Source organism: Tympanuchus pallidicinctus, unplaced genomic scaffold (genome assembly GCF_026119805.1).
Source record: "Tympanuchus pallidicinctus isolate F22 unplaced genomic scaffold, pur_lepc_1.0 scaffold9, whole genome shotgun sequence".
Lineage (NCBI taxonomy): Eukaryota > Metazoa > Chordata > Aves > Galliformes > Phasianidae > Tympanuchus > Tympanuchus pallidicinctus.
The window spans coordinates 15361871-15385992 of record NW_026294813.1 but is presented as its reverse complement, the minus strand read 5'-3'; the positions used below and the strand labels follow the sequence as shown (position 1 = coordinate 15385992).

The 24122-nt window shown below is 55.5% G+C and overlaps 1 protein-coding gene across 2 annotated transcripts; it reads left to right on the top strand.

Moving 5' to 3' along the window:
* The first annotated feature begins 5994 nt into the window (after positions 1-5994).
* On the top strand, positions 5995-23207 carry IL11RA (interleukin 11 receptor subunit alpha). Of its 2 annotated transcripts, none has more exons than XM_052670617.1 (13): positions 5995-6166; positions 19075-19174; positions 19404-19464; positions 19630-19796; positions 19882-20053; positions 20890-20922; positions 21162-21325; positions 21424-21587; positions 21673-21814; positions 22161-22256; positions 22355-22454; positions 22628-22710; positions 22800-23207. In XM_052670617.1, the coding sequence occupies exons 1-13, from the start codon at positions 6128-6130 to the stop codon at positions 22817-22819; spliced, it is 1341 nt and encodes a 446-aa protein (XP_052526577.1). In that variant the 5' UTR covers positions 5995-6127; the 3' UTR covers positions 22820-23207. The 2 variants fall into 2 exon arrangements, with proteins under 2 accessions (XP_052526577.1, XP_052526578.1); XM_052670618.1 differs by having other exon boundaries at positions 6003-6166; positions 19939-20053.
* The last annotated feature ends 915 nt before the right edge of the window (positions 23208-24122 follow it).

Here is a 24122-nt window from a genome sequence, read left to right as displayed (position 1 = left end):
GGCCATACACATCTCACTTTGAGTTTAGTCTGAAGTCTGGGAGGGAGAGCAGTGTATAACCCAGAACGTTGGGGGAGGAGAATGGGGGGAAGGGGTGTCCTGCATAAGTCTGTGATACTGTAATGTAAGCCCCAACCCTTCTGTTCATGTGCCTGAGTCCTGACCTGCCTAGACAAGAGCTGGCAGTTCCCCCTCTGGGCTGGGACTGGCTGTGTCTTCTCAGAAGTGAGAGAGGGGAGAAGAAGCACACAGTTCCCAGATTTGGCCCTCCTGGGGTGCTGAGTGGGTGACCCATTGCTGAGCAGGATGCAGCAGCCAGTCTGGGATGTGGGATGTGGGATGCATGCAGTCTCAGCCTGAGGATGGAGCAGGGCAGAAGCTGCAGTGTCAGAGATGTGATGTGTCACAGCAGCCCTATCCTAGGGGGCCCTGGGGGTTCTTTGCCAGGTTTCCCAGCCCCAATGAGCACTCCGCTGTTCAAGCAGGCCCCACTCTGCTCTCACCAAACTGCCCCTTCCTCACTCAATGTTTCAGTCTCTCCTTACTGGCTCTGCATGCTGCTGGTGCCCTAGCAAGCCCTGTTGCCCTCTATCCCAGTACTCCACTGTGGAGAGTCTGTCTGCACTGTTTACCCCATGACCTCTCAAAATCAATCCCTGGTTTTGCCTTCCCAACATTGCTTCTGGCAGAGCTGGGGGATTCCCCAGATCTGCAGTGCAGATGGGCTCTCCAGCTCTGCAGCAGCAGAGAAAGCATTACATGGCTTTCTGCCAGTGCCGGCGCCAAGCAGCCCAGCTCTCAACTCCCAGCACCCTACAAAGCACGAGAGAAAGCCCAGGGTCTGCTCCCAGGAGGGAACGACAGCCAAATGCTTACTGTCAATCATCCTAAGGAGCTGATCCTGCAGGTTGCAGCTCATGAGCATTGCAGGGAATGGGAGCAGAGCAGCATTGTGGAGTTGGAAGGGGAAAGCAAGAAGTTGAATGGAGGGAAAATCCCCATGAACAGATGTTCAAAGCACCTCAGAGGCCATAGGGATAGCTCAGGGAGGGACATCCCAAGCCCTGGCATGGCCCCAGCATTTTGTGGCACAGGCAGGGCAGATGTGGCCACATGTGGCCAGCGAGGTTGCAGCCCAGGCCACGAGCAGATGTGCCAAGCTGCAACATTCCTTGGGCAGTTTGGGCACATAGCCTCAACCACAGCCGAGCGCATGCCCACATCGCGGAGCCTGTGTGCGTGCTGGGCTGGGCACACTCACCCTACTGCTCCCAAAGTCCCCATTTTAGACTAGGGAAACTACTGCATTTGCAAAGAGCTGCAAAAAACAATGCTTCTCCCAACCACATGGGAGAACCGAAGGGAAGGGACTCCTCATTCTCCAGCACTACCACCCTGGGAGACAGCTTAGTTTGCCCCTTGGATAGTGCTCATTGAATTCCTTAACACCTCATATCCCAATCATTGCATTTATTAATACCCTGGAGCAGGAGGCAGAAGAGGCTGCATACAGGGAGGGATTTCCCTGTGGGTTACACCACTTCCCCAGAGCACCGCTTGCACCAGCACTGCTGCGGCAATGGCAGCGTGCACAGCCTCGGGGCACTCAGTTATTGTAGGGTTGTACAGGAGGGTTGGCCCAAAGGAAAACACCAGTTTGTTACTGCGGGATTACATGGGAGGTGAGATGACTCACGGGCTTGTTATCATGAGGTTGCAGAGCATGAGCAGGTAGCAGGGTGCTATTGAGTGGTTGCAGAGGAATGCGATGATGCAGGCAAGGAACGCTTTGTTAACACAGGGTTGCAGAGTTGGGCTGTAATGCAAACACACCTCGCTTATTCCAGGTGGGCTGCAGTGCACTCTGCTATTGTAAGACAGCTGGAGTTGTGCTGCGTGGATGCTGCATTCACATAGGCACATGGCTCTTATCTCTGCACAGGCTCTCTGCCCGGGCATGTGGTAGTGCTTGGTCTGCAAGGGGCTCCCTTAGCTGCAGCTTTGCTGACCTCACCTGGGGTCTTCAGCCCATCCTGGGAGATCCCAGAGTGTGTGTTGCCCCAGGTAGCAGAGGAGAAGTCCCTGTGGGTTTTCACCGGATGGTTTCCCGCTGCAGAATTTCATCATGGTTACTCCTCCTGCAAATATTTACATTAATGAAAAAAAAAAAAAATAAAAAATTCCAAGGGAGTGCAGGGAGGGCAATGAAGAGGTGATGCTTCTTAGAAAAAGAGGAATGCAAAAGTACTGAAGGACATGAGGAGGAAAGAGGCTTCTTTTTTTTTTTTTAATTCACAGCTGAGGAACACAAGCCTGAGGGCCAGATTTCATCTTACCAGTAGACAAGACATAACCCCTGTAACAACAAAACCCAAAATAAATTACAATCCCAGGAGCAGAGAAACTGCATCACCCCTTGCTAGGATGCTAGGGGGCTGCAGCTCCTCATCCCAGGGGTACCCTGACCAACGCAAGCCGTGAGCCCCAACGGGACGGGCTGGGCGAACCAAGTGCCCGCGGGACATCGGGAGCCCGAGGACGTCGTGTGCCGCAGGGGCCGCGCTCCGTGCTGATGCAGCGTGCACCGGTGGGGTGCGGAGCCGCGGGAGCCGGTGCCGGTGCCGGGCGCGGCTCGCAGAACAGGAAGCGTCCCGGAGCGGCGGCGGCAGATTGGCAGCGCCCTGCTCCAATTGAGCGGCGGCGGGCCCGCACCGCCCGCGTTGCCTCCCCAGCCAGCCCCGAGCGGGCTCCCCTCCGACGGTGCAACTCCGCGGTCCCTTGCCGGGCCCGGCCCGGCTGGCTCAGCACCATGGACACATAGCCTGGGAGGCGCGGAGGAAGGTAGGAGCAGCCCCGCTTCTCCCGTTCGTGACTCCCCGCCGCCGCGGTGAGGAGCGCCCGGTTGCGGGCAGTGCCGGCGCCGCGCAGGCAGGCAGGAGGCTTAGCCCGGTGTTTTGCTGCTCGTCCCGAAGCTCGGGGAAAGGTAGCTCCTCGCTCAGTCCTGGGAGCAGCCCCTCGCTTTCCCTGCCTGCGGGTACCCGGTGCTGCTGCCCTTCTGGGCTCAGCGCCCGCCTTGGGATGCTTGGGGGGTGGGAAGAAGTCCCGGGGTGGAAGTTTTGAACCCCTTCCCCATTATCTGCTCGGAGTTCCCTCTCTGAGCTCCGGGGAGAGTTTTCTGGAGAAAGGTTTGAACAATACCAGGCAAAGTGCCCTCACCCCTGCGGAGCCACAGGTCTCCCTGGCAGGGCCCTCTCTTCTCCTGGGGGGTCTGGGGAGGGAAAATCTGTTCTTAATTACGAGAGGCGCGGAAAGAGCTGCTTTCTCATGCGCAGGCAATAGAAAGGCTGCCTTGTCCCTCCTTGCCCTTGGCTGGCTCAATCACGGCTTCTCAGTCCCCTGCAGATGCCCAGCTCTGATGCTGCTTGTGTCACCTTCCCTGGCCGTGTCAACCCCTGGGTCCCCTCTTGAGTTCTGCCAGCAGTCTGGTTAACGGTGTGAAAGGGGCTGAGTTTTGCTTGGCCTTCACTGCCAGAACTGCCAGACCCTTCTATGATGATGCTTTACTTTAATCGGATCTCCACAAGGAGAAACCCAACAATTCAGGGACATGCCGCTATGCCCCAGACAACGGTGTGGAGGGCACAGCTGCTGCAGTGTGGGGCTGGCCTGGTGGGTGCCAGCAGGTACCTGCTCCTGCAGGCTGCAGCCACGTCTGACGTTGGCTGGAGGAGGAGGTGGGGTGTTTGCGCTCTGTCTGTGTTTATCCGAGGGCAGGTCACGGTGTGGTTACGCTTGGGGCTGCACGGAGCCTGTGGCATTTCAGCCTCACGTGGAGCTGTGAGCTGGCAGGGCTCCTCCTTGGGCCAGGGCTGGTATGATACGCGGCCACCTTGTCCCGGGTACTGTGCACTGTGTTCTCCACCAGCCCAGCTCAGAGAGGAGCAGGATTTGCCTTCCTCTTGTCTGCAAGCTGCTGCAGTCTGCTGGGAGCCTCACGGGGCAGGGAAAACATGATCCTGTCTGATAAGCCACTTTTTCCTTGTCCTGGAGAAGCAGTCTGGCTGTCACAGCAGCGGGGGGAGGAGGATGCTTGGCCGGGTGCAGGCCCTGTTTATGAAGGATGAATGAATGACTCACTGCGTCGCGAGCCTCCCCGCTGTATTCAGCCTGGAAGCGGCACCGCTTTCCTTTTGCAACTGCCAGGTTTAACAGAAGCTGCTGTGAGCTGGGCGGGCACCTGGAACCCACCCTGTGTCCCCTTGTCTGCAGGTACCTAAAGCCACCCGGCCCTGCCCTCTGCGCCGTCTCTTCTGGACCCTGAGTAGGGAAACCCACGCAGCTGGGAACAGTGTGTGGCATCCTCATCTGCCAGGAGCTTTCTTTTCAAAAACTTCCTTTCTGCTCTAAGTTGTGTTCAAAGGCAACTCCAAGGCTCTTCCTGCTCACACAGGACTAAACCTCCCTCTGTTTTCCTGCTCGAGTATATTCCTGGAGAGTTTATTCCCATGTGGCTTTCTGCCAACATTGTGCTTTTAGTTCAAGACCTCTTCTCCCTCTCCAGTGTTTACCCTGGTGTATTTATAGCACCTTCGTTGTTTTATATGGTTAAGCGAGCCAGGAAAACCTTGTCTCCTTGTGCTGGATCAGCTCTGGGTTACCTTCACTTCATCCTACAGTCTCCACATCCATCTCTGGCTTGTGCTATCCATCCTCAACCATGTGACAGCCCAGAAGGCTCCTGCCGTGGCCATGGTCCCTCTGCAAGGCAGGTTCCCCTCTTTGCAAAATGCTGATTCTTATATTGGCAGAACCTTGGAATTCAGGTGAACATTATTCCTGGGGATGAGGTGTCTGAATGCCCAGAGCAGCAGGTTGTGATCGTCATGTTGAAGATGTGCACTGTGGGGCTGGGGCAGAGTGTGCCCGGAGCCTGGCAGTATGCCTGTATGTGTAGTGTGCTTTCACGTGGGCACATGAGGCTGTCCCCTCACTGCAGGCTTTGCTGTGAAGGAATACCCTTTGTGAGATGCTTCCTGGGGGAGGGGTAGGTGCCAACCAGCTCATGGCTCTGCTTTCCTCCTGTACAGCATCACTAGGGAAATTTGGTACATTTTTGCCTTCGTTTCTTCTCTTCTTGTTCAGTCATGGGATGTGGTGGCTCTACCCATGCCAAAGCCATAGCCAAGGACAGAGAATGTCTTGGATGGGAGCTCTCCCCTGGGGAGTGAAATGGGGCCTTCTTTGGCATTTGGAATGCTGATGCAAAACCAGCATCAGGAATTAGCCCCGGGGTGACTTGCTGGGATGTTTAGAGAGTTTTTGGTTTTGCTAAGTGTTCCTGTGATTAAGAAAGCATCTCATGTGTGAGAATCACCAAGTCTCTCCTGCTAGGGCTTTAAAGTGACCCTGTGGCCCCAGTTCCTGCCAGCAGATAGATCTCCATGCTTCCCAGTGATGCTTTTCTCTGGTGTGCCCTCCTGCCAGGCTATGAAGGTGGAAAAGTATGATGATGTCTTAGAATCATGGTTTACTTGTCTTCCCTAAGAGTCACATTCCAGTGGACCATTTCCATGGAAAAGGAAAAATTCCTCTGGAAATTAGAAGCAGGTTTGCTGTGTCAGAGATCAGCTTATTAATCAGAATTGTCTCTCGAGTCTGGCTGGTTCCCAGGTCTCTGAGTCATCCTGTCGTTGAGGCATGCCCTCGGGATGGGGTGAGCTTCAGGTTCCATTGGGCTATCCTAGCACCCACTGTGTGTGTCAGCAGGAGGATGGATGGATGAATGAGGAAGGATGGAGGCTGAGGTGCAATTTCACCTCCCCTTCAGGCTGTGAGTCTTAGAAATGGGGGAAAAAATGGGAAAACACCTCCTCATCTCTGCTGTATCTATTGTTTGGGGTAGGGAAGGCTTGGGATGAGAAAGGCAAGGAATTGAGCTATGCTCTAAGACCTGATTCACCTCCGTCCCAGCAGGATTCTGTGCTGCGGTCACATCTGACCAGCGAAGCCTGGACGGGGGCCAGCAGAGATCAGTCATTGCTGAAAAAGCTTACAAGGGATTTTGGAAGGGTTTGCTGGAGGGTCTGGCTGGGGAGAGGCCACATCTGTTCATACACATTTTCTGAAGATGCATGTGAAGATGGCAGCCAGGCTGGATGGACCTCTGGTGAGAGCTGGTGTGGGTGGACATGATGCTGAGCTTTGCAGGGGGTGACAGGTAGGGTCGTGCACTGAACCAGTGGGAAAACATACCTGGGGAAGAGAGATTAAAAATGATGAATCCTTGGGTTTCCGCTGGGCTGTAGCCACTGGGGAGGTTCGTGCAGACCTTGCTGTGGACAACGTGGTGGTTGTGGCAGTGGGTAGGAGGGTTGGATGTGGGGAGAAGGGCTGATGCTGAGAGCGTTTGGTGGGGTTTTGGAATCCACTCCAGGACTCCCCAGAGGCTGCCGGGCTCTGGTCCTCTCCTCTCAATATGGAGAGGGCAGAAATAGAAACAGCATAATAAAAATGGTTACGGCCCCGCAGAGATTTCCTTATAGGGAGGGGTGGAAAAGTTTAGGGCTCCTTCATCTAATGAAATCCTGACAGTGGAAAGAAGGTCGTTTGAGCATTTTCTATTTTACCCAAGCTCTTTAAGTGAAAACAAGGGATACCAAGCCTGGTTTACAAAATGATGCTGGAGACATACTAAGGGGCAGGGGCAGAGAAGCCACGAGCAGGCAGAGCTCCCCATACGCCACAGCAGCAGGGCTGGCTTAGCCCCTGGATCTCAACCCATCTTGGGGATGCTGCATAGCATTGTGCGGGCAGCCCAAAGTGCCTGGTTTTGGCACAGGGGTTTGGATTTGCCTGCAGAGCGCTTAAGAAGCAGTGTCCCCATGCAGGGCATGTCCCTGTGCTGAGAGGGTTGGCACAGTTGTGCTGGTTCAGCTGTTTCCTTTGCCTTCTTTTACTTTTACCAGCCATTTCCTTTGGGACTGCGCACTCCATTCTGCCCAGATCAATCCCTGGAGCTGGGACCTCACCAACTCCAATTTGATGGAGGTCAGTGCCTCTTGAATTCAGTGATGCTGTGACGAGTGATTCAGACCTTGCCTTCCTGCAAAGGCAGCTGGAAAAAACAAAAAGGTGGCAGGGGGCTGTTGCATGGGGCAGCTGGAGCGTCACCCCATGTCATGTCAAATTGCAACAGTGGAGCTGCAGAGCAGAAAGCTGTGCTGAAACGGCCCTGCGAAGGTCCCCTGGGGCTGGCCCAGCTGCCATGTCCCTGCTTTGCTTTGCGAAAGCCACTGTCACGCACGGCGCCTGGGCCAGCTGGCGTCTCACCATACTTTCGTGCAGAGCTGGGACAGATCCTGAGCCCCTGGGGAAGTACACAGGAGTCTGTCCTTCGCTTTCCATGAGTTTTGCCCAAGGCCCTATGTCTTAGGAGGAGCTAGTGGGCTGAACCAGCTCTTGCTCCATCGCCCTCTTGCAAGGGCCAACACCGAAACCCAGAGGGTTTGGCCACCCTCGGGCTGCTTTTGACTTTTAGCTCCTTGTGAGGCTCCCAGGAGGCTGCTTCACAGCTCCCCTGAGGCTGCTCTGTCCCATCAAAGCTTTGAGTTTCGCAGTCTTGCAGCTGGAGCTTGACAGCACTGGGGAAGCATCCTTTTCCCCTTGTCCATGCCTCATGTTCTTTTCATGTCCTCCAGCCAGAGTAATGCTTGTTGTCCTTGCACCCATGGCACTCAAAAACAACATGGGTGCATTGGACTCTCCATGTGCAGCATTGCAGTGTCCTGGGGCTCCTTGTAGCACAAGGAGCAGAATGCAGCCCCTCGCAGCAGTGCCAGGTGTGAACTCCAGAGGGGATGTGTTCCTGGAGCATCCTCTTGATACTGGCTGCAAACTCCTCCTTGCTCCCTCCCTGGAGGTTGCATACAGGCACTGAGATCCCTGCAATTCTGACTGCTCCAGGAATGCCATGCAGTGCTCGGAGGTTTGGCTCCCAAGCAACCCAGGACACTGGCTGGGATGGAAACCTTCAGATAACTGTTAATGTTTATGCTGTGCCTGAGATGTAAAGATGAAGGGCATAAGGATGAAGGATGTGAGCAAGGCAAGGTCCGTGGATCTATTTTCACCTCTGAGATGCAGCTGGGAGAGTGCTGGGACATTGTCTCCAGGCAGCGTCCCTCTGAGATGTGTCACTAGTGGGTTGACACATGGTGGAGTCGACGTTAGCACCAGGCAGCTCCAGGACCAGACTCTGCCGGCTGTACATTTGCTTCCTCCAGTGCCTGGAAAGGTCCCTGCAAGCTACTTTCCTTGTGTTGCAGGGAGGGAGCAAATGCCTCCCCCCATCCTTTGCCTCGTCAAGGAAAGGGTGGAGGGGAGATGAAGGAAACTTTTGCGGCCAGTTCTATGAATTTCCAATTAACAGCTCGCCTGTAGTGAGTCTCACCACCACGAGAGAGGTTAATGCACCTAATGCTTGGAGAAACGATCCATTTTTCTTAGTAATTTAATAGCGTGGGCAGTCTGCTGGCTGACAGAGATCCAGCAGCCAGCACTGAGGAGCCTGTGTGCCGGACTGCAGCCCGTAACCACCTTCCCTGTGCGAAGGAGGAATGCTGACCTAATAGAAAAGACATTTAAACAGAAGTTTTAAAGAGCAGCACGGGTCGAACCAGGGTGCAAAGCTATTGGCTGCAACAGGCTGCATCGGCACAGTGCAGCACGGGGACGTCCCTGCCGGGAGCACCAGCAGCCGCCCACCGGGTAACATTGGGCAGCTGCTTCATTTGCAGGGGAAAAAGTGAAAAAAAGGCAGTTTTTGGGAGGCCGGCACACGCTGTGAATTGAGGCTGGGTTCAGCACTCGGCTTGGGCTCTTGCCAGGCTGGAAAAGCCATGGCGTTTCATTCTAACATTTTCCAAATGAGACGTTTTGATTTTATTTTATTCCCCACCCCAAGGTAATGTTTGGAAGCCAAATTTAGCTCGATTTAATTCGAACCATTTTAAAAAAGTAAAACCGCTGAAAACTAAACAAGGCCTATCATTTAGAACAAAATGTTTTGGTTTTCATTTTCCTTTTGGCACGAAAGTTCAAAATGTGTTTTGTTGGTTGTATTTTTCTTTTTTTTCCATTCTCCTCTTGACCCACAAACAATTTTTTTTTTTTTTTTTTTCCACTCCTGGTTGTCTCCCAAGATGATGCTGTGCACAGAGCTTGGGCGCTTGGCATAGGGACAGCTGTCCCCAGCCGGATGACATGGCATGGAACGGGGGCTTCCGTGTGATACCCCGGGTTGGAGACCCAGCACTGCAGCTGGAGGGATTTTGGGAGCACATCCCGTTGCCAGCACTGATTCAGCTGGGAGCTCCTTGAAATGAGGGAGGCCCCATGACGGAGGAGGATTTGGGACTGTCCCCAGGATCCTGGGACCCAGCACCAGACTGTGCTTGGATGCATCCTTGGATTCAGGGAGCTGCAGGGAAGAGTGAGTGCTGGCATCGCCTTCTCCCCTTGTTTATTCAGGTTTAAAATTAATCTGGCCTTCCCCCGTTCTGGCTTGTACAAACACTGCATGTCCCGGGGCGGGGAGCTCCCTTCAATGTGCTTTCCCCTGGCTCTGGGTGAGGTCCCCAGTGGGGTGCCGTGGGCTGGGGGTACAGCAGAGTGCCCACTCTTGCCATGGGTGCAGCATCCTACGGAGACGGAGCCTCCAGCCGTAAACCAGGGCACGGTTAATCCTTTGGACAAACACTGCCCAAAGCCAGCTGCCAAAGGCAGTGGCCAGGAGGCTGTGTGCCTGGATCCGGCCCCTCTGGGCTGGGCGAGGGCAGGAGGTGCCAGTCATCCTCCTGACTGTACCAGCCCTGCTGCTGTCCTCCGCCCTCGGGGCCATGCCAAAACCCCGCTCTGCACTCCCTGGCCTCGCCGGGAAGTCTCCAGGCTGCTGGCTGTCAAAGCATCGAGGAAGGGACAGACCTGAGCCAGAGGCGCGCGCTGCGATTCCCTGACTCATTCAGCACCTGATTTTATTTTTATTTTTTCCCTCTCCTCCCGGAGCAGCGTGCTGCATTCCACAGCAGTGCTTTTTATAGCCCCAAGCAGCGGCCTCGGCACGCTCCCGGCTGCATCCCCACCAGCTCTGTGTGGCAGGAACACCGTCCCTATGGCATTGCAGCGAGGGGAGAGCACGGGCAGAAGAGGAAGAGGATTAAACCTTAACCTGGAGCCACGCTCCCGTTCGGCAGAGGCGTTTAAAGAGCTGCATTAGTCACCCACGTGCCGGCAAGCAGAGGCGGCCTGTCCGTGGCTCCGTGGCTCCGCAGCCCCGATGAGTGTGTTAGGAGGTGATAGGAGGTTCCCCATGGGCACTTGAGGCCTCATTGCCCTCCCGTGGGGCAGACTGCCAGCCCTCTCGTAGGCCGCGCATCCCTCTGTCCGACACGGGATGGGGATTTTGCACTGCCTGGGAGGGGGCGGCCAGCTAGCCGGCAGGGTAAGATCCTCCTCGCTCTGGGGATGGCTCCACGCGTGCTTTCTCCAGACGTGATTTCACTGCTGCAGGGAAGGCCTGCTGCCAAGGGACGGCCCCAGGCGCCCCAGCGGCTCCCGTTAGTCACTCAGAGGAGCCGGGGGCCGGGGCGTGCCGGGGTCCGCACGTGGTGAGGGGACGGAGGCCCAGCAAGGCTGTGGTTTTGTTCTAGGGAGCCGCCAGGGAAGGTGGAGGGAAGGAGGAGGAGGGGAGGGAGGGATGGGGGAGGCCGCCCGTTGTCCCCCTCCTCACTGCCACGTGGCCAGGAGCTGCCTGGGAAGGGGGCGGAGGGCAGTGGTGGTGCTGAGGAGCCAGGTGTGAGTAGGCAGGTGGGGACTGGATTGGGATGGCGTCCTGGGCCGCTCCTCAAGGTGCTGGCTGCTGCCCTATGGAGCTGGGCGAGGCAATGAGAAGGTGCAGGATGTGCTGCAGGGGAACAGCATCCCTGGTGGGCGCAGATCTGGGGAGGTGACCCCATGCGGTGGGTGTAGAAGGACCCCCCCAAACTCACTCCAGAGGTCAAAGCCACCCCTCATGGCGTTGGATATCCTCACAGATCTGCACCAAGGGAAAAACTAGTGGGGGGCAACAAATCCTTGCCACCCCCAATCCTTATCTCTCCTTCTCCTCTGCTAGTAAACACCAGAGCCAGGCACGATGCCTTGTGGTGTGAGCAGACACCCTTAATCTGCTTCTCCTTCACCTCGAGGGACACAATACCAAAAGGTGACCTGCAGGCAGCACCAGGAATGGCAGGGTTGGTATGTGCATGGGTGGTTTCATGAGAAAGGTGAGCTCAAGTTTTAACACTGTGCCAAGGTCTGCAGGGGTGCTTCAAAAGCCATGTCATTCCACAGTCATTGTGTCTGCTGAGTGCCTCAAGCATTGTTGAAGAGAGTTGTGCCAAGTGCCATAGGTTTGCCTCAGCCAGAGGTTCCTCACTGTGCCCCAGCCAGCACGGTGCTGTGTGCCATGCCTCAGCATCTGCTTCAGGACTTCAGGGGGTTGGGATTACTCCAGCAGCACCCCATCCAGTCCCTCGTGCAGCTGATGGTGAGCACAGGGGTGGCCCAGATGGATGCTTAGGGCATAGTGCTGTCCCCACCACTACCCCAGGACATGCTGAAGGCCATGGCCGTGTGCCGGGGCTGCTGCCGCAGAGCCGCTCGCGAGCCGGCCAGGTGCCGAGCATGCCGGGAGAGGGGAAAGCCTCAGAGACTCGTTCTGAAACAAGGCTGCCCTTTTATTCTCCTTTATGACTGTGTTTTAATATCCACAAACACCCCTCCCTCCCCGGGCTGCTGCCAGCAGAGCCTGCATCGCTTGCACTTGGCCGACCGAAAAACCCCAGCCAAGCCCAGGGCCTCAGAGCAGGAGGGAGTATTATTTTCCCCCTCCTTTTTAATATATGTTTTCTGTAGCTCTAATTGGATGGGATTGAACCCCAGCCAAGGCAAACACACCTGAGGGAGGCTTGACTTGCAGACCCCATCTGCTGTGCCAGAGGCTCTGCTCTCCACACAGCCGCTGCCTGGCCCCTTTATAGGGAGGGGGCTGCCTTTGAGGGGGGACCACGCAGGAGCCCTTGCACAGGAGGAGAAAGCAGTGCAGCACTGCACCGGCAAGGCTGCCCGGGAGATGGTGCAGAGCTGGGGGGGCAGCAGGCAGCTGCAGGGGACCCCCCTTCCACAGCATGACCCCCGCCTCACCCGGAGTCGAGGTACTTCCCTGCTTCTGTGTTGGCAGTGGTGTGGGACATTGAACCTATGGGGATGGTGGAGTGGGTGCTGGCCTTCCTGGGGTGACTGTGTGGGTGATTCAAGGGGTTGCAGCCTCTCTAGAGTCTTCTGTGCATCCAGGGGAGAGTCATGGCAGTGGGGTGAGGATGCAGGGTGTCCCTATTGTGCCCGGATATTTCTTGGGCTGCAGGACCACCTACCCAGTGACGCCCGTACAAGGAGTGTTTGGGAAAATGAGGAGGGGACATTCGTGTTCCAGGCCACCACAATGGCTTGTATTGACAGACAAATCCCAGCCCGGTGTTTGTTTAGCACTCTGTTTCCCTGGTTGATAGGCTTCTCTTGGGTGGGCTTTTCAGCTTAACTCACTGCCTTTGTTTCACTGCCATCCTGGTGTCCCCATGGCTGGGTGGCTGAGCTGCACAGCGAGGTCTCACGCCATGTCTGTGCCAAACAAGCTGGGGAATCTCTTGGGGGTCTCTGCTTGCCCATGCTCTAATTCTTGGGATTAAATCTCAGTTACAAACAGGGAATGGGGGGCACACCCCAACTGTGTGGGCCCACCCAATGTGCTGTGGGCCACCTCTGGGTGTCACCCACTATGGCCCATCCAGGAGGAGCTCCCCTCATCCTCTTGGTGTGCAACCCCTCCTTGTGCAGGGGACAAAGCAGGGTTCCTGCTCCATCCACAGGGAAGGATGCAGCATGGCATCCGCTCCTGCTCCCTCTGTGGCGAACAGGCAAGCATGGAGCAGATATTACCTGTTGCAAAATGCTGCAGAAAATCGCTCCATCATTAAGACACGAAAAGCTGGATCCATCTCCCTGGATGGGGAGCTGGATGGATTCCTCCAGGTGGTAGGCTGGGCAGGAGGGATTTGCACTGGCTGGGTCACATCTGCCTTCCTTCCCCAGCAGGATTGCAGGTTTTCCATGCGTGGCTATTTTGGGGTGCAGTGGCTGCAGATGGAGACAGGCTGCAGAGAAGGGCAGCTCAAGTATTTCACGAAGGATTTCAGAGCTGTCCTGGCCTCAAGTCAAGACAGGCTGAAATGGGAACATTTCGAAATTCTTTTGGATAAGGAAAATTCCACGGGCAGCCCCCCTCCAAAGAAAGTTTGGGATGGTTGAAATGTTTGGAGAGAGAGGCTGCTTGCTTTTGTTTACTCTGAACTATAACTTTTCGGGGGGGGTGGAAAACAAAAAAAAAGGAGAAAAGGAGACAATGGGAGCTTGTAAACAGAGCTGTCCCCAAGTGGGGCCAAGGCATCCCTCCAGCAGTGTGGAAGGAGATGTGTCAGCACGCTCCCAACTTTGCCCTGCTATCCCCCTGCTCGGATACACTCACACTCAATCTTTCAGGAGCACTTTCTTTTTTTTTTCTCTCCCCCAGCACGAAGTGATCCAGCCGGTGTTTTTCCAACCTTCTCAACTCACAGCCCCCCCACCCTCTAGCCCTGCTCTGTAGCCCCCTGTCCTTGGCAGCAGCTTCCTCCTTGTGTACTTTCCAGCGTCACTGCTGCGCCATGATTGCCCGTGCCAGTAGGAGGTGACAATTAATCAGTGCAGCTGCAGGGAAGCGTTCTTCCCACTCTGCTGCATTGGCTGTGTGTAACTTCGGGTGTCCCAACATGCAGGGACATCGGAGCCACAGCGGTGCAGTTAATGAGCTTGTAGTGGCTTTATTTGGCTGCCCAGATGGCCCCTAAAGACACCTGAAATCCCCTTCCAGCCCAGAAGGGATTTTGTTTTGCAGGAGAGTGACAGCAAATTGCTAGCTGCAGGAGTATTTGAGCCATTGAAATGAAACGCTAGCAGCTCCTGAAAGCAGGCAGTAACAGTGAAATGTTTATTTTGGACCTGCCGCCCTGCGGTGTCTTGGCTGACCCAAGCGCCTTCGTGCCTTACAGATGGCGCTGCGCCCAGTTGCTCCCAGACACTGCTGAGCCCCCTACCATTGGACGGCATGGGGCTGTGTTGTGCACTGCGAGGCCCCTGTTGCCCCTGCTTCAGGCTGGAGTTCACCAGGAGCAGCCTGATCAGCCCCAGCACTAAGGTGCTGCGCTTGGAATGGGGAACTCACATATGTGTAAATGTAGGGATATGCGTGCACTTAATTAGAGCTTCAGCTTTTGCCCCTCTGCACTTGCTCCATGGACTTTTAATTGGGACCAGGCACTGCTTGGGGAACACACTGGATGGACTGCACAGCAGAGCTCTTCCACATTCTAAAGGAAAGCTTGTTGCACAGCTTCCAGCACCCAAATTCATTCTGCAGCAGAGAAATGTCTCAAATCTGAAACTCTCTTGGGACAGGAGAAAACATTCCCTCCCTGCCTTTATCCTGCCAAGGTCCCTTCAAGCCAGAGCCCAGTAGGTCACACTCCTGCCTATGGCCCAGCTATCCCCATGGGTACCACCCCCCATGGCTCCATCCCTTGCCCTCTGCAAGCCAGCTGTCTTTGCAGCCAGAAGATTATTTTTAGGAATTTCTCCAGTGTGCGGCTTAGGGCGAGGTGGGGGAGAGGGGGAGGGGAGCCTGGTGTTGGGGGCTCCTCTTGCCCCCCCCACTCCGAATAAAATGCTGCCAGCTGGCAGGGCTTGGGGCTGCTGGCTGCTAACAGAGCTCTTGCTGTTTGGCCCCTGCTGATGCTTCAGGTTACAGCCGGGAGCCAGAGACTTCTCCTTCCGCGGGATGGGGCAGGGGAGGGTACGGGCGAGGGGCCGGGCGGAAATCGCAGCTCTGGAGGGGGGAGTTTCCCAGGGTCGGTGCAGAGAGCCGCCGCACATCGAAGCTGCCGCGATGCCGAGGTTTGGGCCCCCAAGCACTGGGTCTTGCTAGTGGCTGCCGGCCCACAAAGGAACGAGGTGCAAGGGGTGGTCCCTGGGTGTGGGGTTTGGGTTTGGGCATCGGCAAGGCTGTGGGTGGTGGGGCATACATGGGTCTGGGGGGCTTTGTAGTGAGTTGGCTGGGGATGGGAATTCGGGATGAGCGCGGAGCAGAACCCTTTCTCCTGGCCGTGCTGGATTTAACCCTGTGTTTGGGCTGCTGTGTTTGGGGTGCGTAATGCACATTTGGGCTGTGCTGAGTCTAAGCTTACATTTGGGCTGAGCAGTGGTCGCTGGACCACACCGTTCTTCCAGGAGAAGCCTGCATCAGGTTTTACTGCTTTGTTCAGGGTTACTCCCACAGTGGGTGCCGTGCTGAGTGCAGGACTGTGTATGTGTATGCAAAGAGGTGAAAAGGGAAACAACACTGAGGACACTGCACCTATAGTGTGCAGTGTCCTCAGTGAGGCATGAGATGAGCAGGAGTCACTCCTTGGCCTTGAAAAGATGTTAGCAAGAAGGTACTGCAGGCTATGCTAGCAGTCTTGGTAGCTGCATACAGCCCTGGTGGCCCCTAACACAGCAGAGGACGAACCTCCCTTTGCACTGGCACTCAATGTTCAGATGCTTGCAGGCATGTTGCAGCGTGGTGGGTGCTTGCAGTGTGCTCTCCAGGTGCCCCAGGATTTTCCTCCTTACTCTCACACTTCAGTGAAAGAATGAATACAAATAAAAAGAGCTGAAAATGAGTGTATGGCAGTTGCTTCCCGAATGGTGAGATACAGAGGTGGAGTTCAAGATGCAGGATACAGCGCCTTGCAGCCATACGAGGCATTGCAGGAGGCAGAAGGGTTGATGTGTTTGCTGCAGTTTGTGCCACCTCCAATTTATGTTGTTGGGTACACAAACCACGAGCAGCTTTTCACTTACCTGGAGAGAAGATGGTGCCAGATGTGCAGGACTAGGATGCTGCCGGCTTTCTGGGTAGGGCACCAGCCCCATCACTGGTGAAGTCCACACTGCAGCTCCTCAGAACTTTGGCAGGGCAGCAGGACAAAGAGGGGGTTAGCAAGGCACTCCCTCCCAACCCTGAAGGAAGGCAAACTGAAGAGGGAAATTCCTGCTGCTTCCAAGTGCCGCCGCCCTTGGCCACCGGACTGGTTTCCCACAGCGGGCACTGGCAGGGAGCAGGGCTGGGCAGAGGGGCAGGGATGCTCCAGCACAGGCGCAAGAGCACAGCACTATGGCATGGCCATGGCACCACTGTCACACCTTTTCCACTGCAGATCGGCATTCTGTAGGTAGTTGACTCCAGCAGAGCAGAGCTGCCAAATGCTGTTGGTTTTATTTTCCTCCATTTCAGCAGTGCTGCCCCAGACCACCCTGGGGGAGGCTTGCAGGCAGTGGGGGTTTGAGTGCTCAGTTGGGATCACCCTGTGTTCCTGTGGCACCCTCTGCATGTGTCCCCCCTGGCTCTGCATGTGTCTCTTTCTCTTTGAAGATCAACATCAAATGAAACAAAGTTAAAAAAAAAATAATAACCACTGTCATTCAAAGTGCCAAGTGCAATGGAAAGTTTGCGTTCCCCAGGAATCTGTGCCCAGCTCTGCCAGGCCACCATGGGTCATAGCACAGTGTGTCTGTGCCGAGGGGATTGTCACATCCCGCATGTGCATCAGAGCTGTGTGACTGATTCGGGGGCAGGATGTCTTGGCTCGCAGTGCGTAGATCTCAGAGGGATGCTACTGGAAGGAGCTCACAGCAGACAGTAGGACAGCAGCGTGGTGTGGGATGGAGGATGGTACCTTGCATTTCTAGCTGGCGCCTGAGTGTAAAAAAAGGCATCTTGTGCAGCAGGAGCAGCATCCAGCATTGTGAGGCTGAGCCACCACCCCTGACCCGGCCACAGCGGTCACCATGCACTGACAGGGAGCAGCCCGCAGGGAGCAAGAAATGCTCTGATTGTTCCCTCTGGTTTGGCTTCAGGCCACTGCGCCGGGACTCCCTGTCCCCAGCTGTGTCACTGCTGGTGCAGACAGAGGGATGCTTTCTCTGCCTGTGTGGGGTCCATGAGATAGCAGCTTGGCTGAGGGAAGCAGCCTACTGTACAGATGTATGGGCATCCGTTTGCATGCGTTTTAACTTCAGTGCAGGATTTCGATAGCAGAAAACCAGGACGTCATTTCTCGACAGATTACACTGAGCAGCTGGAGACCTTCCACACCTCACACCAGCCTGCAGGTCTTCCTCTTTTCTGCGGCTGCTGCCTGCTGTGGGACAGTTCTATGGATGCTGCTTCATTGTGTGGGGGTTTTTGCCCTTGGCCATTCAGTTGCAGAGCAGGGATTGCGCTGCATCTCATCTCTTTAGGATGTTCAGCTGTGGCCAGACTCTGGCAGTAGGCAGGAAGGTCACAAGGAACAGGACAATCAGGAGAAGAACTTGTTTTACTTTAATACATTTTGTGTTTGTCCACACTAGTGCACTCTCCCTTCTCCCTGATCCCTCCAGCACCATCCGTTAATTCTGGCCCATGTGGTGCTTGGAGTTATTTTGGGTTGCTGCTTTTAAAGTGTATTTAAAGTCTTTTTTCCATCACTGAAATATTTTACTTCTAGGCCTAGTATTCCCAGTCAGTATCAGTTACCAGCATAGTTTTGGCAGAGTGCTTTTAACTGATGTTTCTTGGGAACGTTTCTCCATGTGGTTTAGTAGGAAAAGCTTATGACAGTCTCATGAAGTTATTTATGTGTGGGCTTGCGTTGGAGGCTGCCTGGTGGGTGGAGGATGGGAAACAGCAGCTTCTTCAGGTGTCCGGAGCATCATGATGTGCCACAGGGACATCAAGAGTATGATGCAGGGTCACCATGGTATGATGGAGAGACATCATGGCGAATGTGATGTGGTGAATGTGATGGAGGACCACCACAGGGTGATTCAGGAGCACCATGTTGTGATGTAGGATTACCTTGGTGTGAGGCAGGAGAACTATGGTTCAATGCAAGAGCAATACACGCCTTTCCTTTTCATAAGACGAACCTAGAGGCCAGCTCCCCACCTCACTGGATATTAGCACATTAGCTCATTTATTTCATTTCTCATAACTCCAGTGTTATGTGGTTTGATGTGCAAAGATGAGTGCAGTTTTCTGGGCTCAAGGTGAGCAGCAGCATCTCCAGATTGCTGTACTGGAAACTGGCCTCCTGTTTGCAGAATGGACACAGTCAGCTGCTCTGTGGCACCTTTCCAGGGCTGGGATATTCCCCTCCAAGCTGTCAGCCTGGGTGACTCAGCAGGACACAGATTCACACTCATGGGGCTGCAGCTTGCACCTGCCCCTGTGCCTGGGGTTGGCAGAGAGTTTGCTGCAGCCCCTGTAGCAGTATTGGAGAGAGTGAACAACCCTGCCCGATAGTGACTGCCCCTTGTTATCGGACAGGCAGCAGGAGGCATTCCAGGGAAAAAATAATTCATCTGTTTCTATGCCTGTTCAGGCCAGGACTGTAATAGACAGGACAGTGCTGTCTGGAAGGGATGGAGTGCTGGATGGGGTGATGCTGGCTGGGATTCGTAGGACACTGTAGGCAGGAATAGACACGTTGGGGTAATGCTGACTGCAAAAGCCAGAGTGATACTGACTGCACTGTGGTGCAATCCCCTTTGATCCCTCCTTAGTCCTTTCCCTCTTCAGCTGCACCATCACAGTTCTACGGACCACCCTGGTTCACTCACAGATCTGGGAGACAGCCAAGGCTCTCAGCACAGGGCTGCAGCAGCAAAGAACCCTTGATCCATCCACTTCATGCAGCCCTGATCTCTTGATGGATGTTTGCCTATCACATTCTCATTCCAAGCATGGCGATTGCTTATGCTGGGTACAAATGTGAGAGTGGCACAGTCCGCAGCAGGACAGGGCAAAGCAATGGGACAGGGTACAGGGATGCAGTTGCTGACACTCTCTGCTTCCCCCAGATGCACAGTCACATCCGAGGCCTGGGCAGGGTGATGGTATTCCTCGCAGCAGCTTTGGCATCAGCCTCCCTCACGATCCCCGAGGGCTGGGGAGAGGAAGGTAAGCAAAACGGAGTTCCTGTGGCATGGGGACATTGGGATATCCTCAAAATGGGCACGGACCAAGCAGTGTGAGTGCCTGCCCTGCAGATGTCTTTCCTTCCCCAAATTCATCTGTAAAGAGTTGGGTTTCCTCTTCCACCACCCACCGCCCAGCCCCAGCCAGGACAATCCCTCCAGCTCCCCAGTGCAGCAGGACCCAGGGTGACCCCCTCTGTGTGCCCCTGCAGGTGTGCAGTACAGCCAGCTGGGGACGGACGTGACCCTGTCGTGCATCGGTGCCCGCACTGGGTAGGTGTCTTATGTGCACACTGTGGGATGGTTTAATGGATGAGCTCTAAAAAAGCAGGAGCAAAGCCAACGTCTCCGTCCCTAATTTTGCCCATCCTTTGGCTCTGCGTGCTGCAGCTCACAGGGTGTCCCAATCCCCTAACACCCTATCTCTCTCCCCTAAAGCTCAATGGTCCAATGGAGACGAGATGGGGCTGTGGCACTGCCAGAGGGCTCAGCCATCCATCAGGAAGCCCTGGTGCTGCCACGTGCCAGCCTGGCTGCTGCTGGGACTTACAGCTGCCACGACGAGGATGGCAGCCTCCTGCATACCGTTTCCCTGCAGCTGGGCCGTAAGTAGCATGTCCGTTGGTTGGGTGACATGGGGGTGTCACAGGGGGATGACACATGGGTTCCTATGTGCTGACTCTGTTGCAGGGTGGGAGACCCTTTGTGGGGACCCCGCACTGACAGTCTCCTCCCCCCGGGCTCCAGATCTGCCGGGGGTCCCCTTTGTGTCCTGCAGAGCATCTGATTACGAGAACTTCTCCTGCTCTTGGACCTCCAGTCTGGAGACCTTCCTCCCAACCAGATACATCACTACCTATAGGTGAGGGCTTTGGGTTGAGCCTTCCCAGGCTTAACCCTCACATCCTGCCTGCACTCTGACCTTCACCCTGGATTCATATCCAGTCTCACAACACAGCAGCCAAGGAGCCAGCTGTTTCCAGGAGCACAGCACTGAGCATGTAGTTGTTCAGAAAGGGGCCCCTGAGCAGCACTGGGGGCCAGCACAGGCAGGCTCCCTCTTTTGCAGTGCTGGAGGGGGTGGAGAAGAGAAGCAGGTTGTCTGCAAGCTGCCAAGTGCTTCAGTATGCTTCAAGATGAAAGGAGTTAGGGAAACAACGCTGCTTCTAATTATCACGGCAGGCCAAATTATGGGACTGCTTTGAAGTCAGCCAGATTCTATAAAAGCCTGCAGCAGGGCTCTGCTCCACAACATGCAGGCACAGTGGGGATGCAGGGCTCACCTCTGGGTGTGTAGGCACAGCATGGAGAGGGTGCTTGGAGCTGGAGCTGTGTGGAGCTGGCAGTGAGAGTGGTGGGGCTCAATGTTGATGCATACAGTGAGAGCAGAGCCAGCTGCTGGGGAATGGAAAATAACACTGCATCCCTGCAGGGCTGCTTTTGTTAGTCTGTGTGTGCTTGCCGCTGCTGCTTGGTGAAGTTATCCTGAGACCCCCAGTTCCCTGCTCGTGGGACTGGGCATAATGTTACTGCTTGTCCCTGTGCCACGGTGCCCAGTGAGCTGCAAGCTGGGAGTGGGGTGCGGCAGAGCATCTGTTGCAGAGACCTCTGTCCCTTCTCTGAGTCATGTTTGGGTTGGCTTCATGCTGTCCCCCATCCTCCTGCCCTCACCATTTGCTTCTCCTGTCTCCACTGCAGGAAGAAGTCACTGACAGGAGAAGAGAAGCGAAGGTAGGGCGCATTCCCACCTGACTCTCCATTCCAAATGCTCTGCCTATGTCCTCCTGGTCCTGGAGGCAAGGGCTGAGGGGTCCGTGAGGAAACATGAGGCTTGTGGGGGTTTTGGGGGTCATATGGGGGCTAATGGGAGCTGCCCAGACCCTGCTGAAGCTGTAAAAGAGTCTGCCTCCTCCATGGAGTTCCTGGCATGTTGGGGGAACATATCACCATCCCACCTCTTTGTCCTGCAGGAACAAGAGCGGGCACGTGGGGCCATGCCTGCAGGACCCAGCACGCACGGGCACCTGCACCGTTCACCGGTCAGAGTTCTGGAGTTCCTACCGGTTGAACATCACAGAGGTGAACCCACTGGGTTCCAGCTTCCGCCTTCTAGATGTCACCATGCAGGCCATCAGTGAGTGCCTGTCCCCCTGCCTGCCCACCCAGCTATCCACATGGCATAGCAGAAGGGTGACACCGTGTGATGGAGCATCCTTGTCCCCTCCCATGCAGTTAAGCCGGACCCTCCGGAGGGCTTGGTGGTGGAACCTGTCCCCCTCGCCCCTAGGAGGCTTCATGTCAGCTGGAAGTACCCCGCATCCTGGCCCAAGGAGCCCCACTTCCAGCTGCGGTTTCGCCTCCAGTACCGCCCCGTCATCCACCGCTCCTGGTCTGTGGTAAGCAGAGGCCAGGAGGGGTTTCACAGTGAGGTGGTGGCCTCCTGTAGGGGTGTCCATATGCCCAGTGTCTTCTGCTGCACAGGTGGAGACGGTGAACCTGTCTGAGGTGATCACAGATGCTTTTGCGGGGCTGGAGCATGTGGTGCAAGTGAGCGCGAAGGATTTCCTGGATGCGGGGAATTGGAGCGAATGGAGCGCAGAGGCACGGGCCACGCCAGTCAGAGGTCTGGGACTGGGGTCTTACTGACTGGCAGCATCCCTCCCATAGCCTCTCCAGCACTCGGCACCTCTGTAGCCCCTTTCCATCCTTTGGGTGTCACTGGGGCAAGCCCTAGCTCCTGGGGCCCCTTCAGGTTGCCCAGAAACTGGTTCCACAATAGGAAGCAGAAAAGCAGCTCCCAGACAATTGAAAATCATGGCAGGGTGTGATTTGGGAATTGCCCCTGCCATGGCCTTCAGGGCACCCTTGGTCTACCAGGACCCTGTGGCCCAGGGCATCTTCCTTACTCCTCCCTGCCATGCTGCTCATGATTTGGAGTGGACTAATTCCCAGCCCTTTTGCTTTAACAGACCCAGCCACCATGGTGAGTGAAGAAACCACTACAGATGTCAGCCTGGGAAGCCTGGCTGAGGAGCCTTCACAGGCACCCAACCCTGAGCCCATCAGTGAGTAGAGCTGGGGGCTGTGGGGTGGGAGCAGGCCCCAAAGCCTGGCTGCAGGGTCCTTTCTGAGTGCCAGAGGCTGTCACAGTTTTCTGTCCCAGACCGTAGTGACCCCCTGGAGAATACAACCATCCTGGTCTCCCTTGGGATCTTTGCCTTCTTTGTCCTGGCTGCCGTTCTCGTCATCGCCATACTCATCTGGTAGGTTGGATTTAGTCCTGACTGCTCAGCATTGGTGTCCCATGGTGCTCTGTGCTGTAGCCACAACACAACTGGGCACAGCTGGATAGGGGTGCACCGTGGAGGCACTCCAGCAGTGCCGGTGCCCAAGGTGGGTTGCTCAGGGTTCTCAACCACCGTTGTTCTGTCTACAGGCTCCGTGTGAGGAAGCACAGCAAGGATGAGACCAAACCCCACAACTTCCTGGTTGCTGCCACCCACTTGAAGGCTCTGCCAAGTGAGTGTTGGAGTAGAGGGGCATGAGGCCAACAGGTCAGGAAAAGGCTCAGGGCAGAACCTCTGATGCTCTGCCTTCTTTCTCCAAAGGAACCCAGATCCTGCCATGAGCCACAGCTGACCCTGCTCTGTGCATCCGCTCACCATGTACGGGACATAGCACCACTGTTGGCCCCAAGGGCTCCATGTCACGCAGCCTCGGGCATTGCCCCCAGCACCTCCAGGGTGCGGGATGGACCCTATGGACAGAAGCTGCGCTCCCAGGATCTCTGGGCTTCCTGTGCCTGTCAGGAGCGGCTGGACTCATGGGGATGGGGCACCGAGCCAGCCCCTCATCACCTCGTCATGCCGCCTCCATGGGGATCATGGGCACAGGCTCCTCCCAGGGGTGCTGGGCATCAGTGACCGCTGCGCCCCTCACCAGCTGTCAGCAGACAGAAGGGAACCCTCCTTCTGTAATCTCAATAAAGAGGGTAGTGTTTTCACTGCCCAGAAAGACCCCTTTGCACCAGATGCTGGGCAGGAGAAGCAGTGCCAGCTTGGTGACCCTCACTCTGTTCAGCTTTTGCTGAATGCCAGCAGAGGACAGAACCCTCTACAGAGCCCCCCGCTTGGTGTGTGCTGCCTGCCCCCCCTTACCTCACCTTGACACAGCCCCCATAATCGCTTCCATGTGTTGGCACCTCCTAGCCCCAGTACTCGACGCCAGTGGCGTCATGCCCAACCAGATCCATATGAGGCTGAGTGGAAATGCAGGCAGCAGGAGTGTGGGGAGCATGAGGAGGCTCTGGGGCTCTGCATTATACAGGATTTATCTCACTGTGGTCCCCATGTACCATAAGGCAAGGCTAGGAGATGGCTCTGGTATGAGCCTACCCCAGAGTTGTGCTGGGAGTGAAAGCTAGACAGTGCCAGAGAGGAGTCAGGGTTGTACCCTTTGCAGTGGCACCACCAGTCCTGTGCCTATCTCCTGCTGTGTGATAACCAGCTCAGCTCTGCCCTTTCTGCATGTCCTGGGGCTTGGCTTTGCAGATTCCAGGGTCTCTGGCATGCTATGGGAATGCTTCCATACTGGGATGAGAGCCTGCAACACCCAACCCAGCCATGCCTGATTTGCCACAGTCACCCTCATCCCCCTTGGTTCTCAGCATGCTATGCACAGCCCCTCCTGCTTAGAAAACCTCTCAGCACCACCAGATCCCATTTTAGCAGCACTGGGCTTCAGTTGTCCATAGGTTGCTGTTGAACACAAGCAACACCAATCCCATAAATGTGACTTCAGTGTCTGAAAACAGCTCAGCGTGTTGCATGCACCTGGCACTACTTTAGATGTCGACAGCTGTGCACCCCATATCCTGCCTTGCTTATAAACTTCAGAGTCCAGGCTTACGCCAAAAAAAAAAAATAAATTGC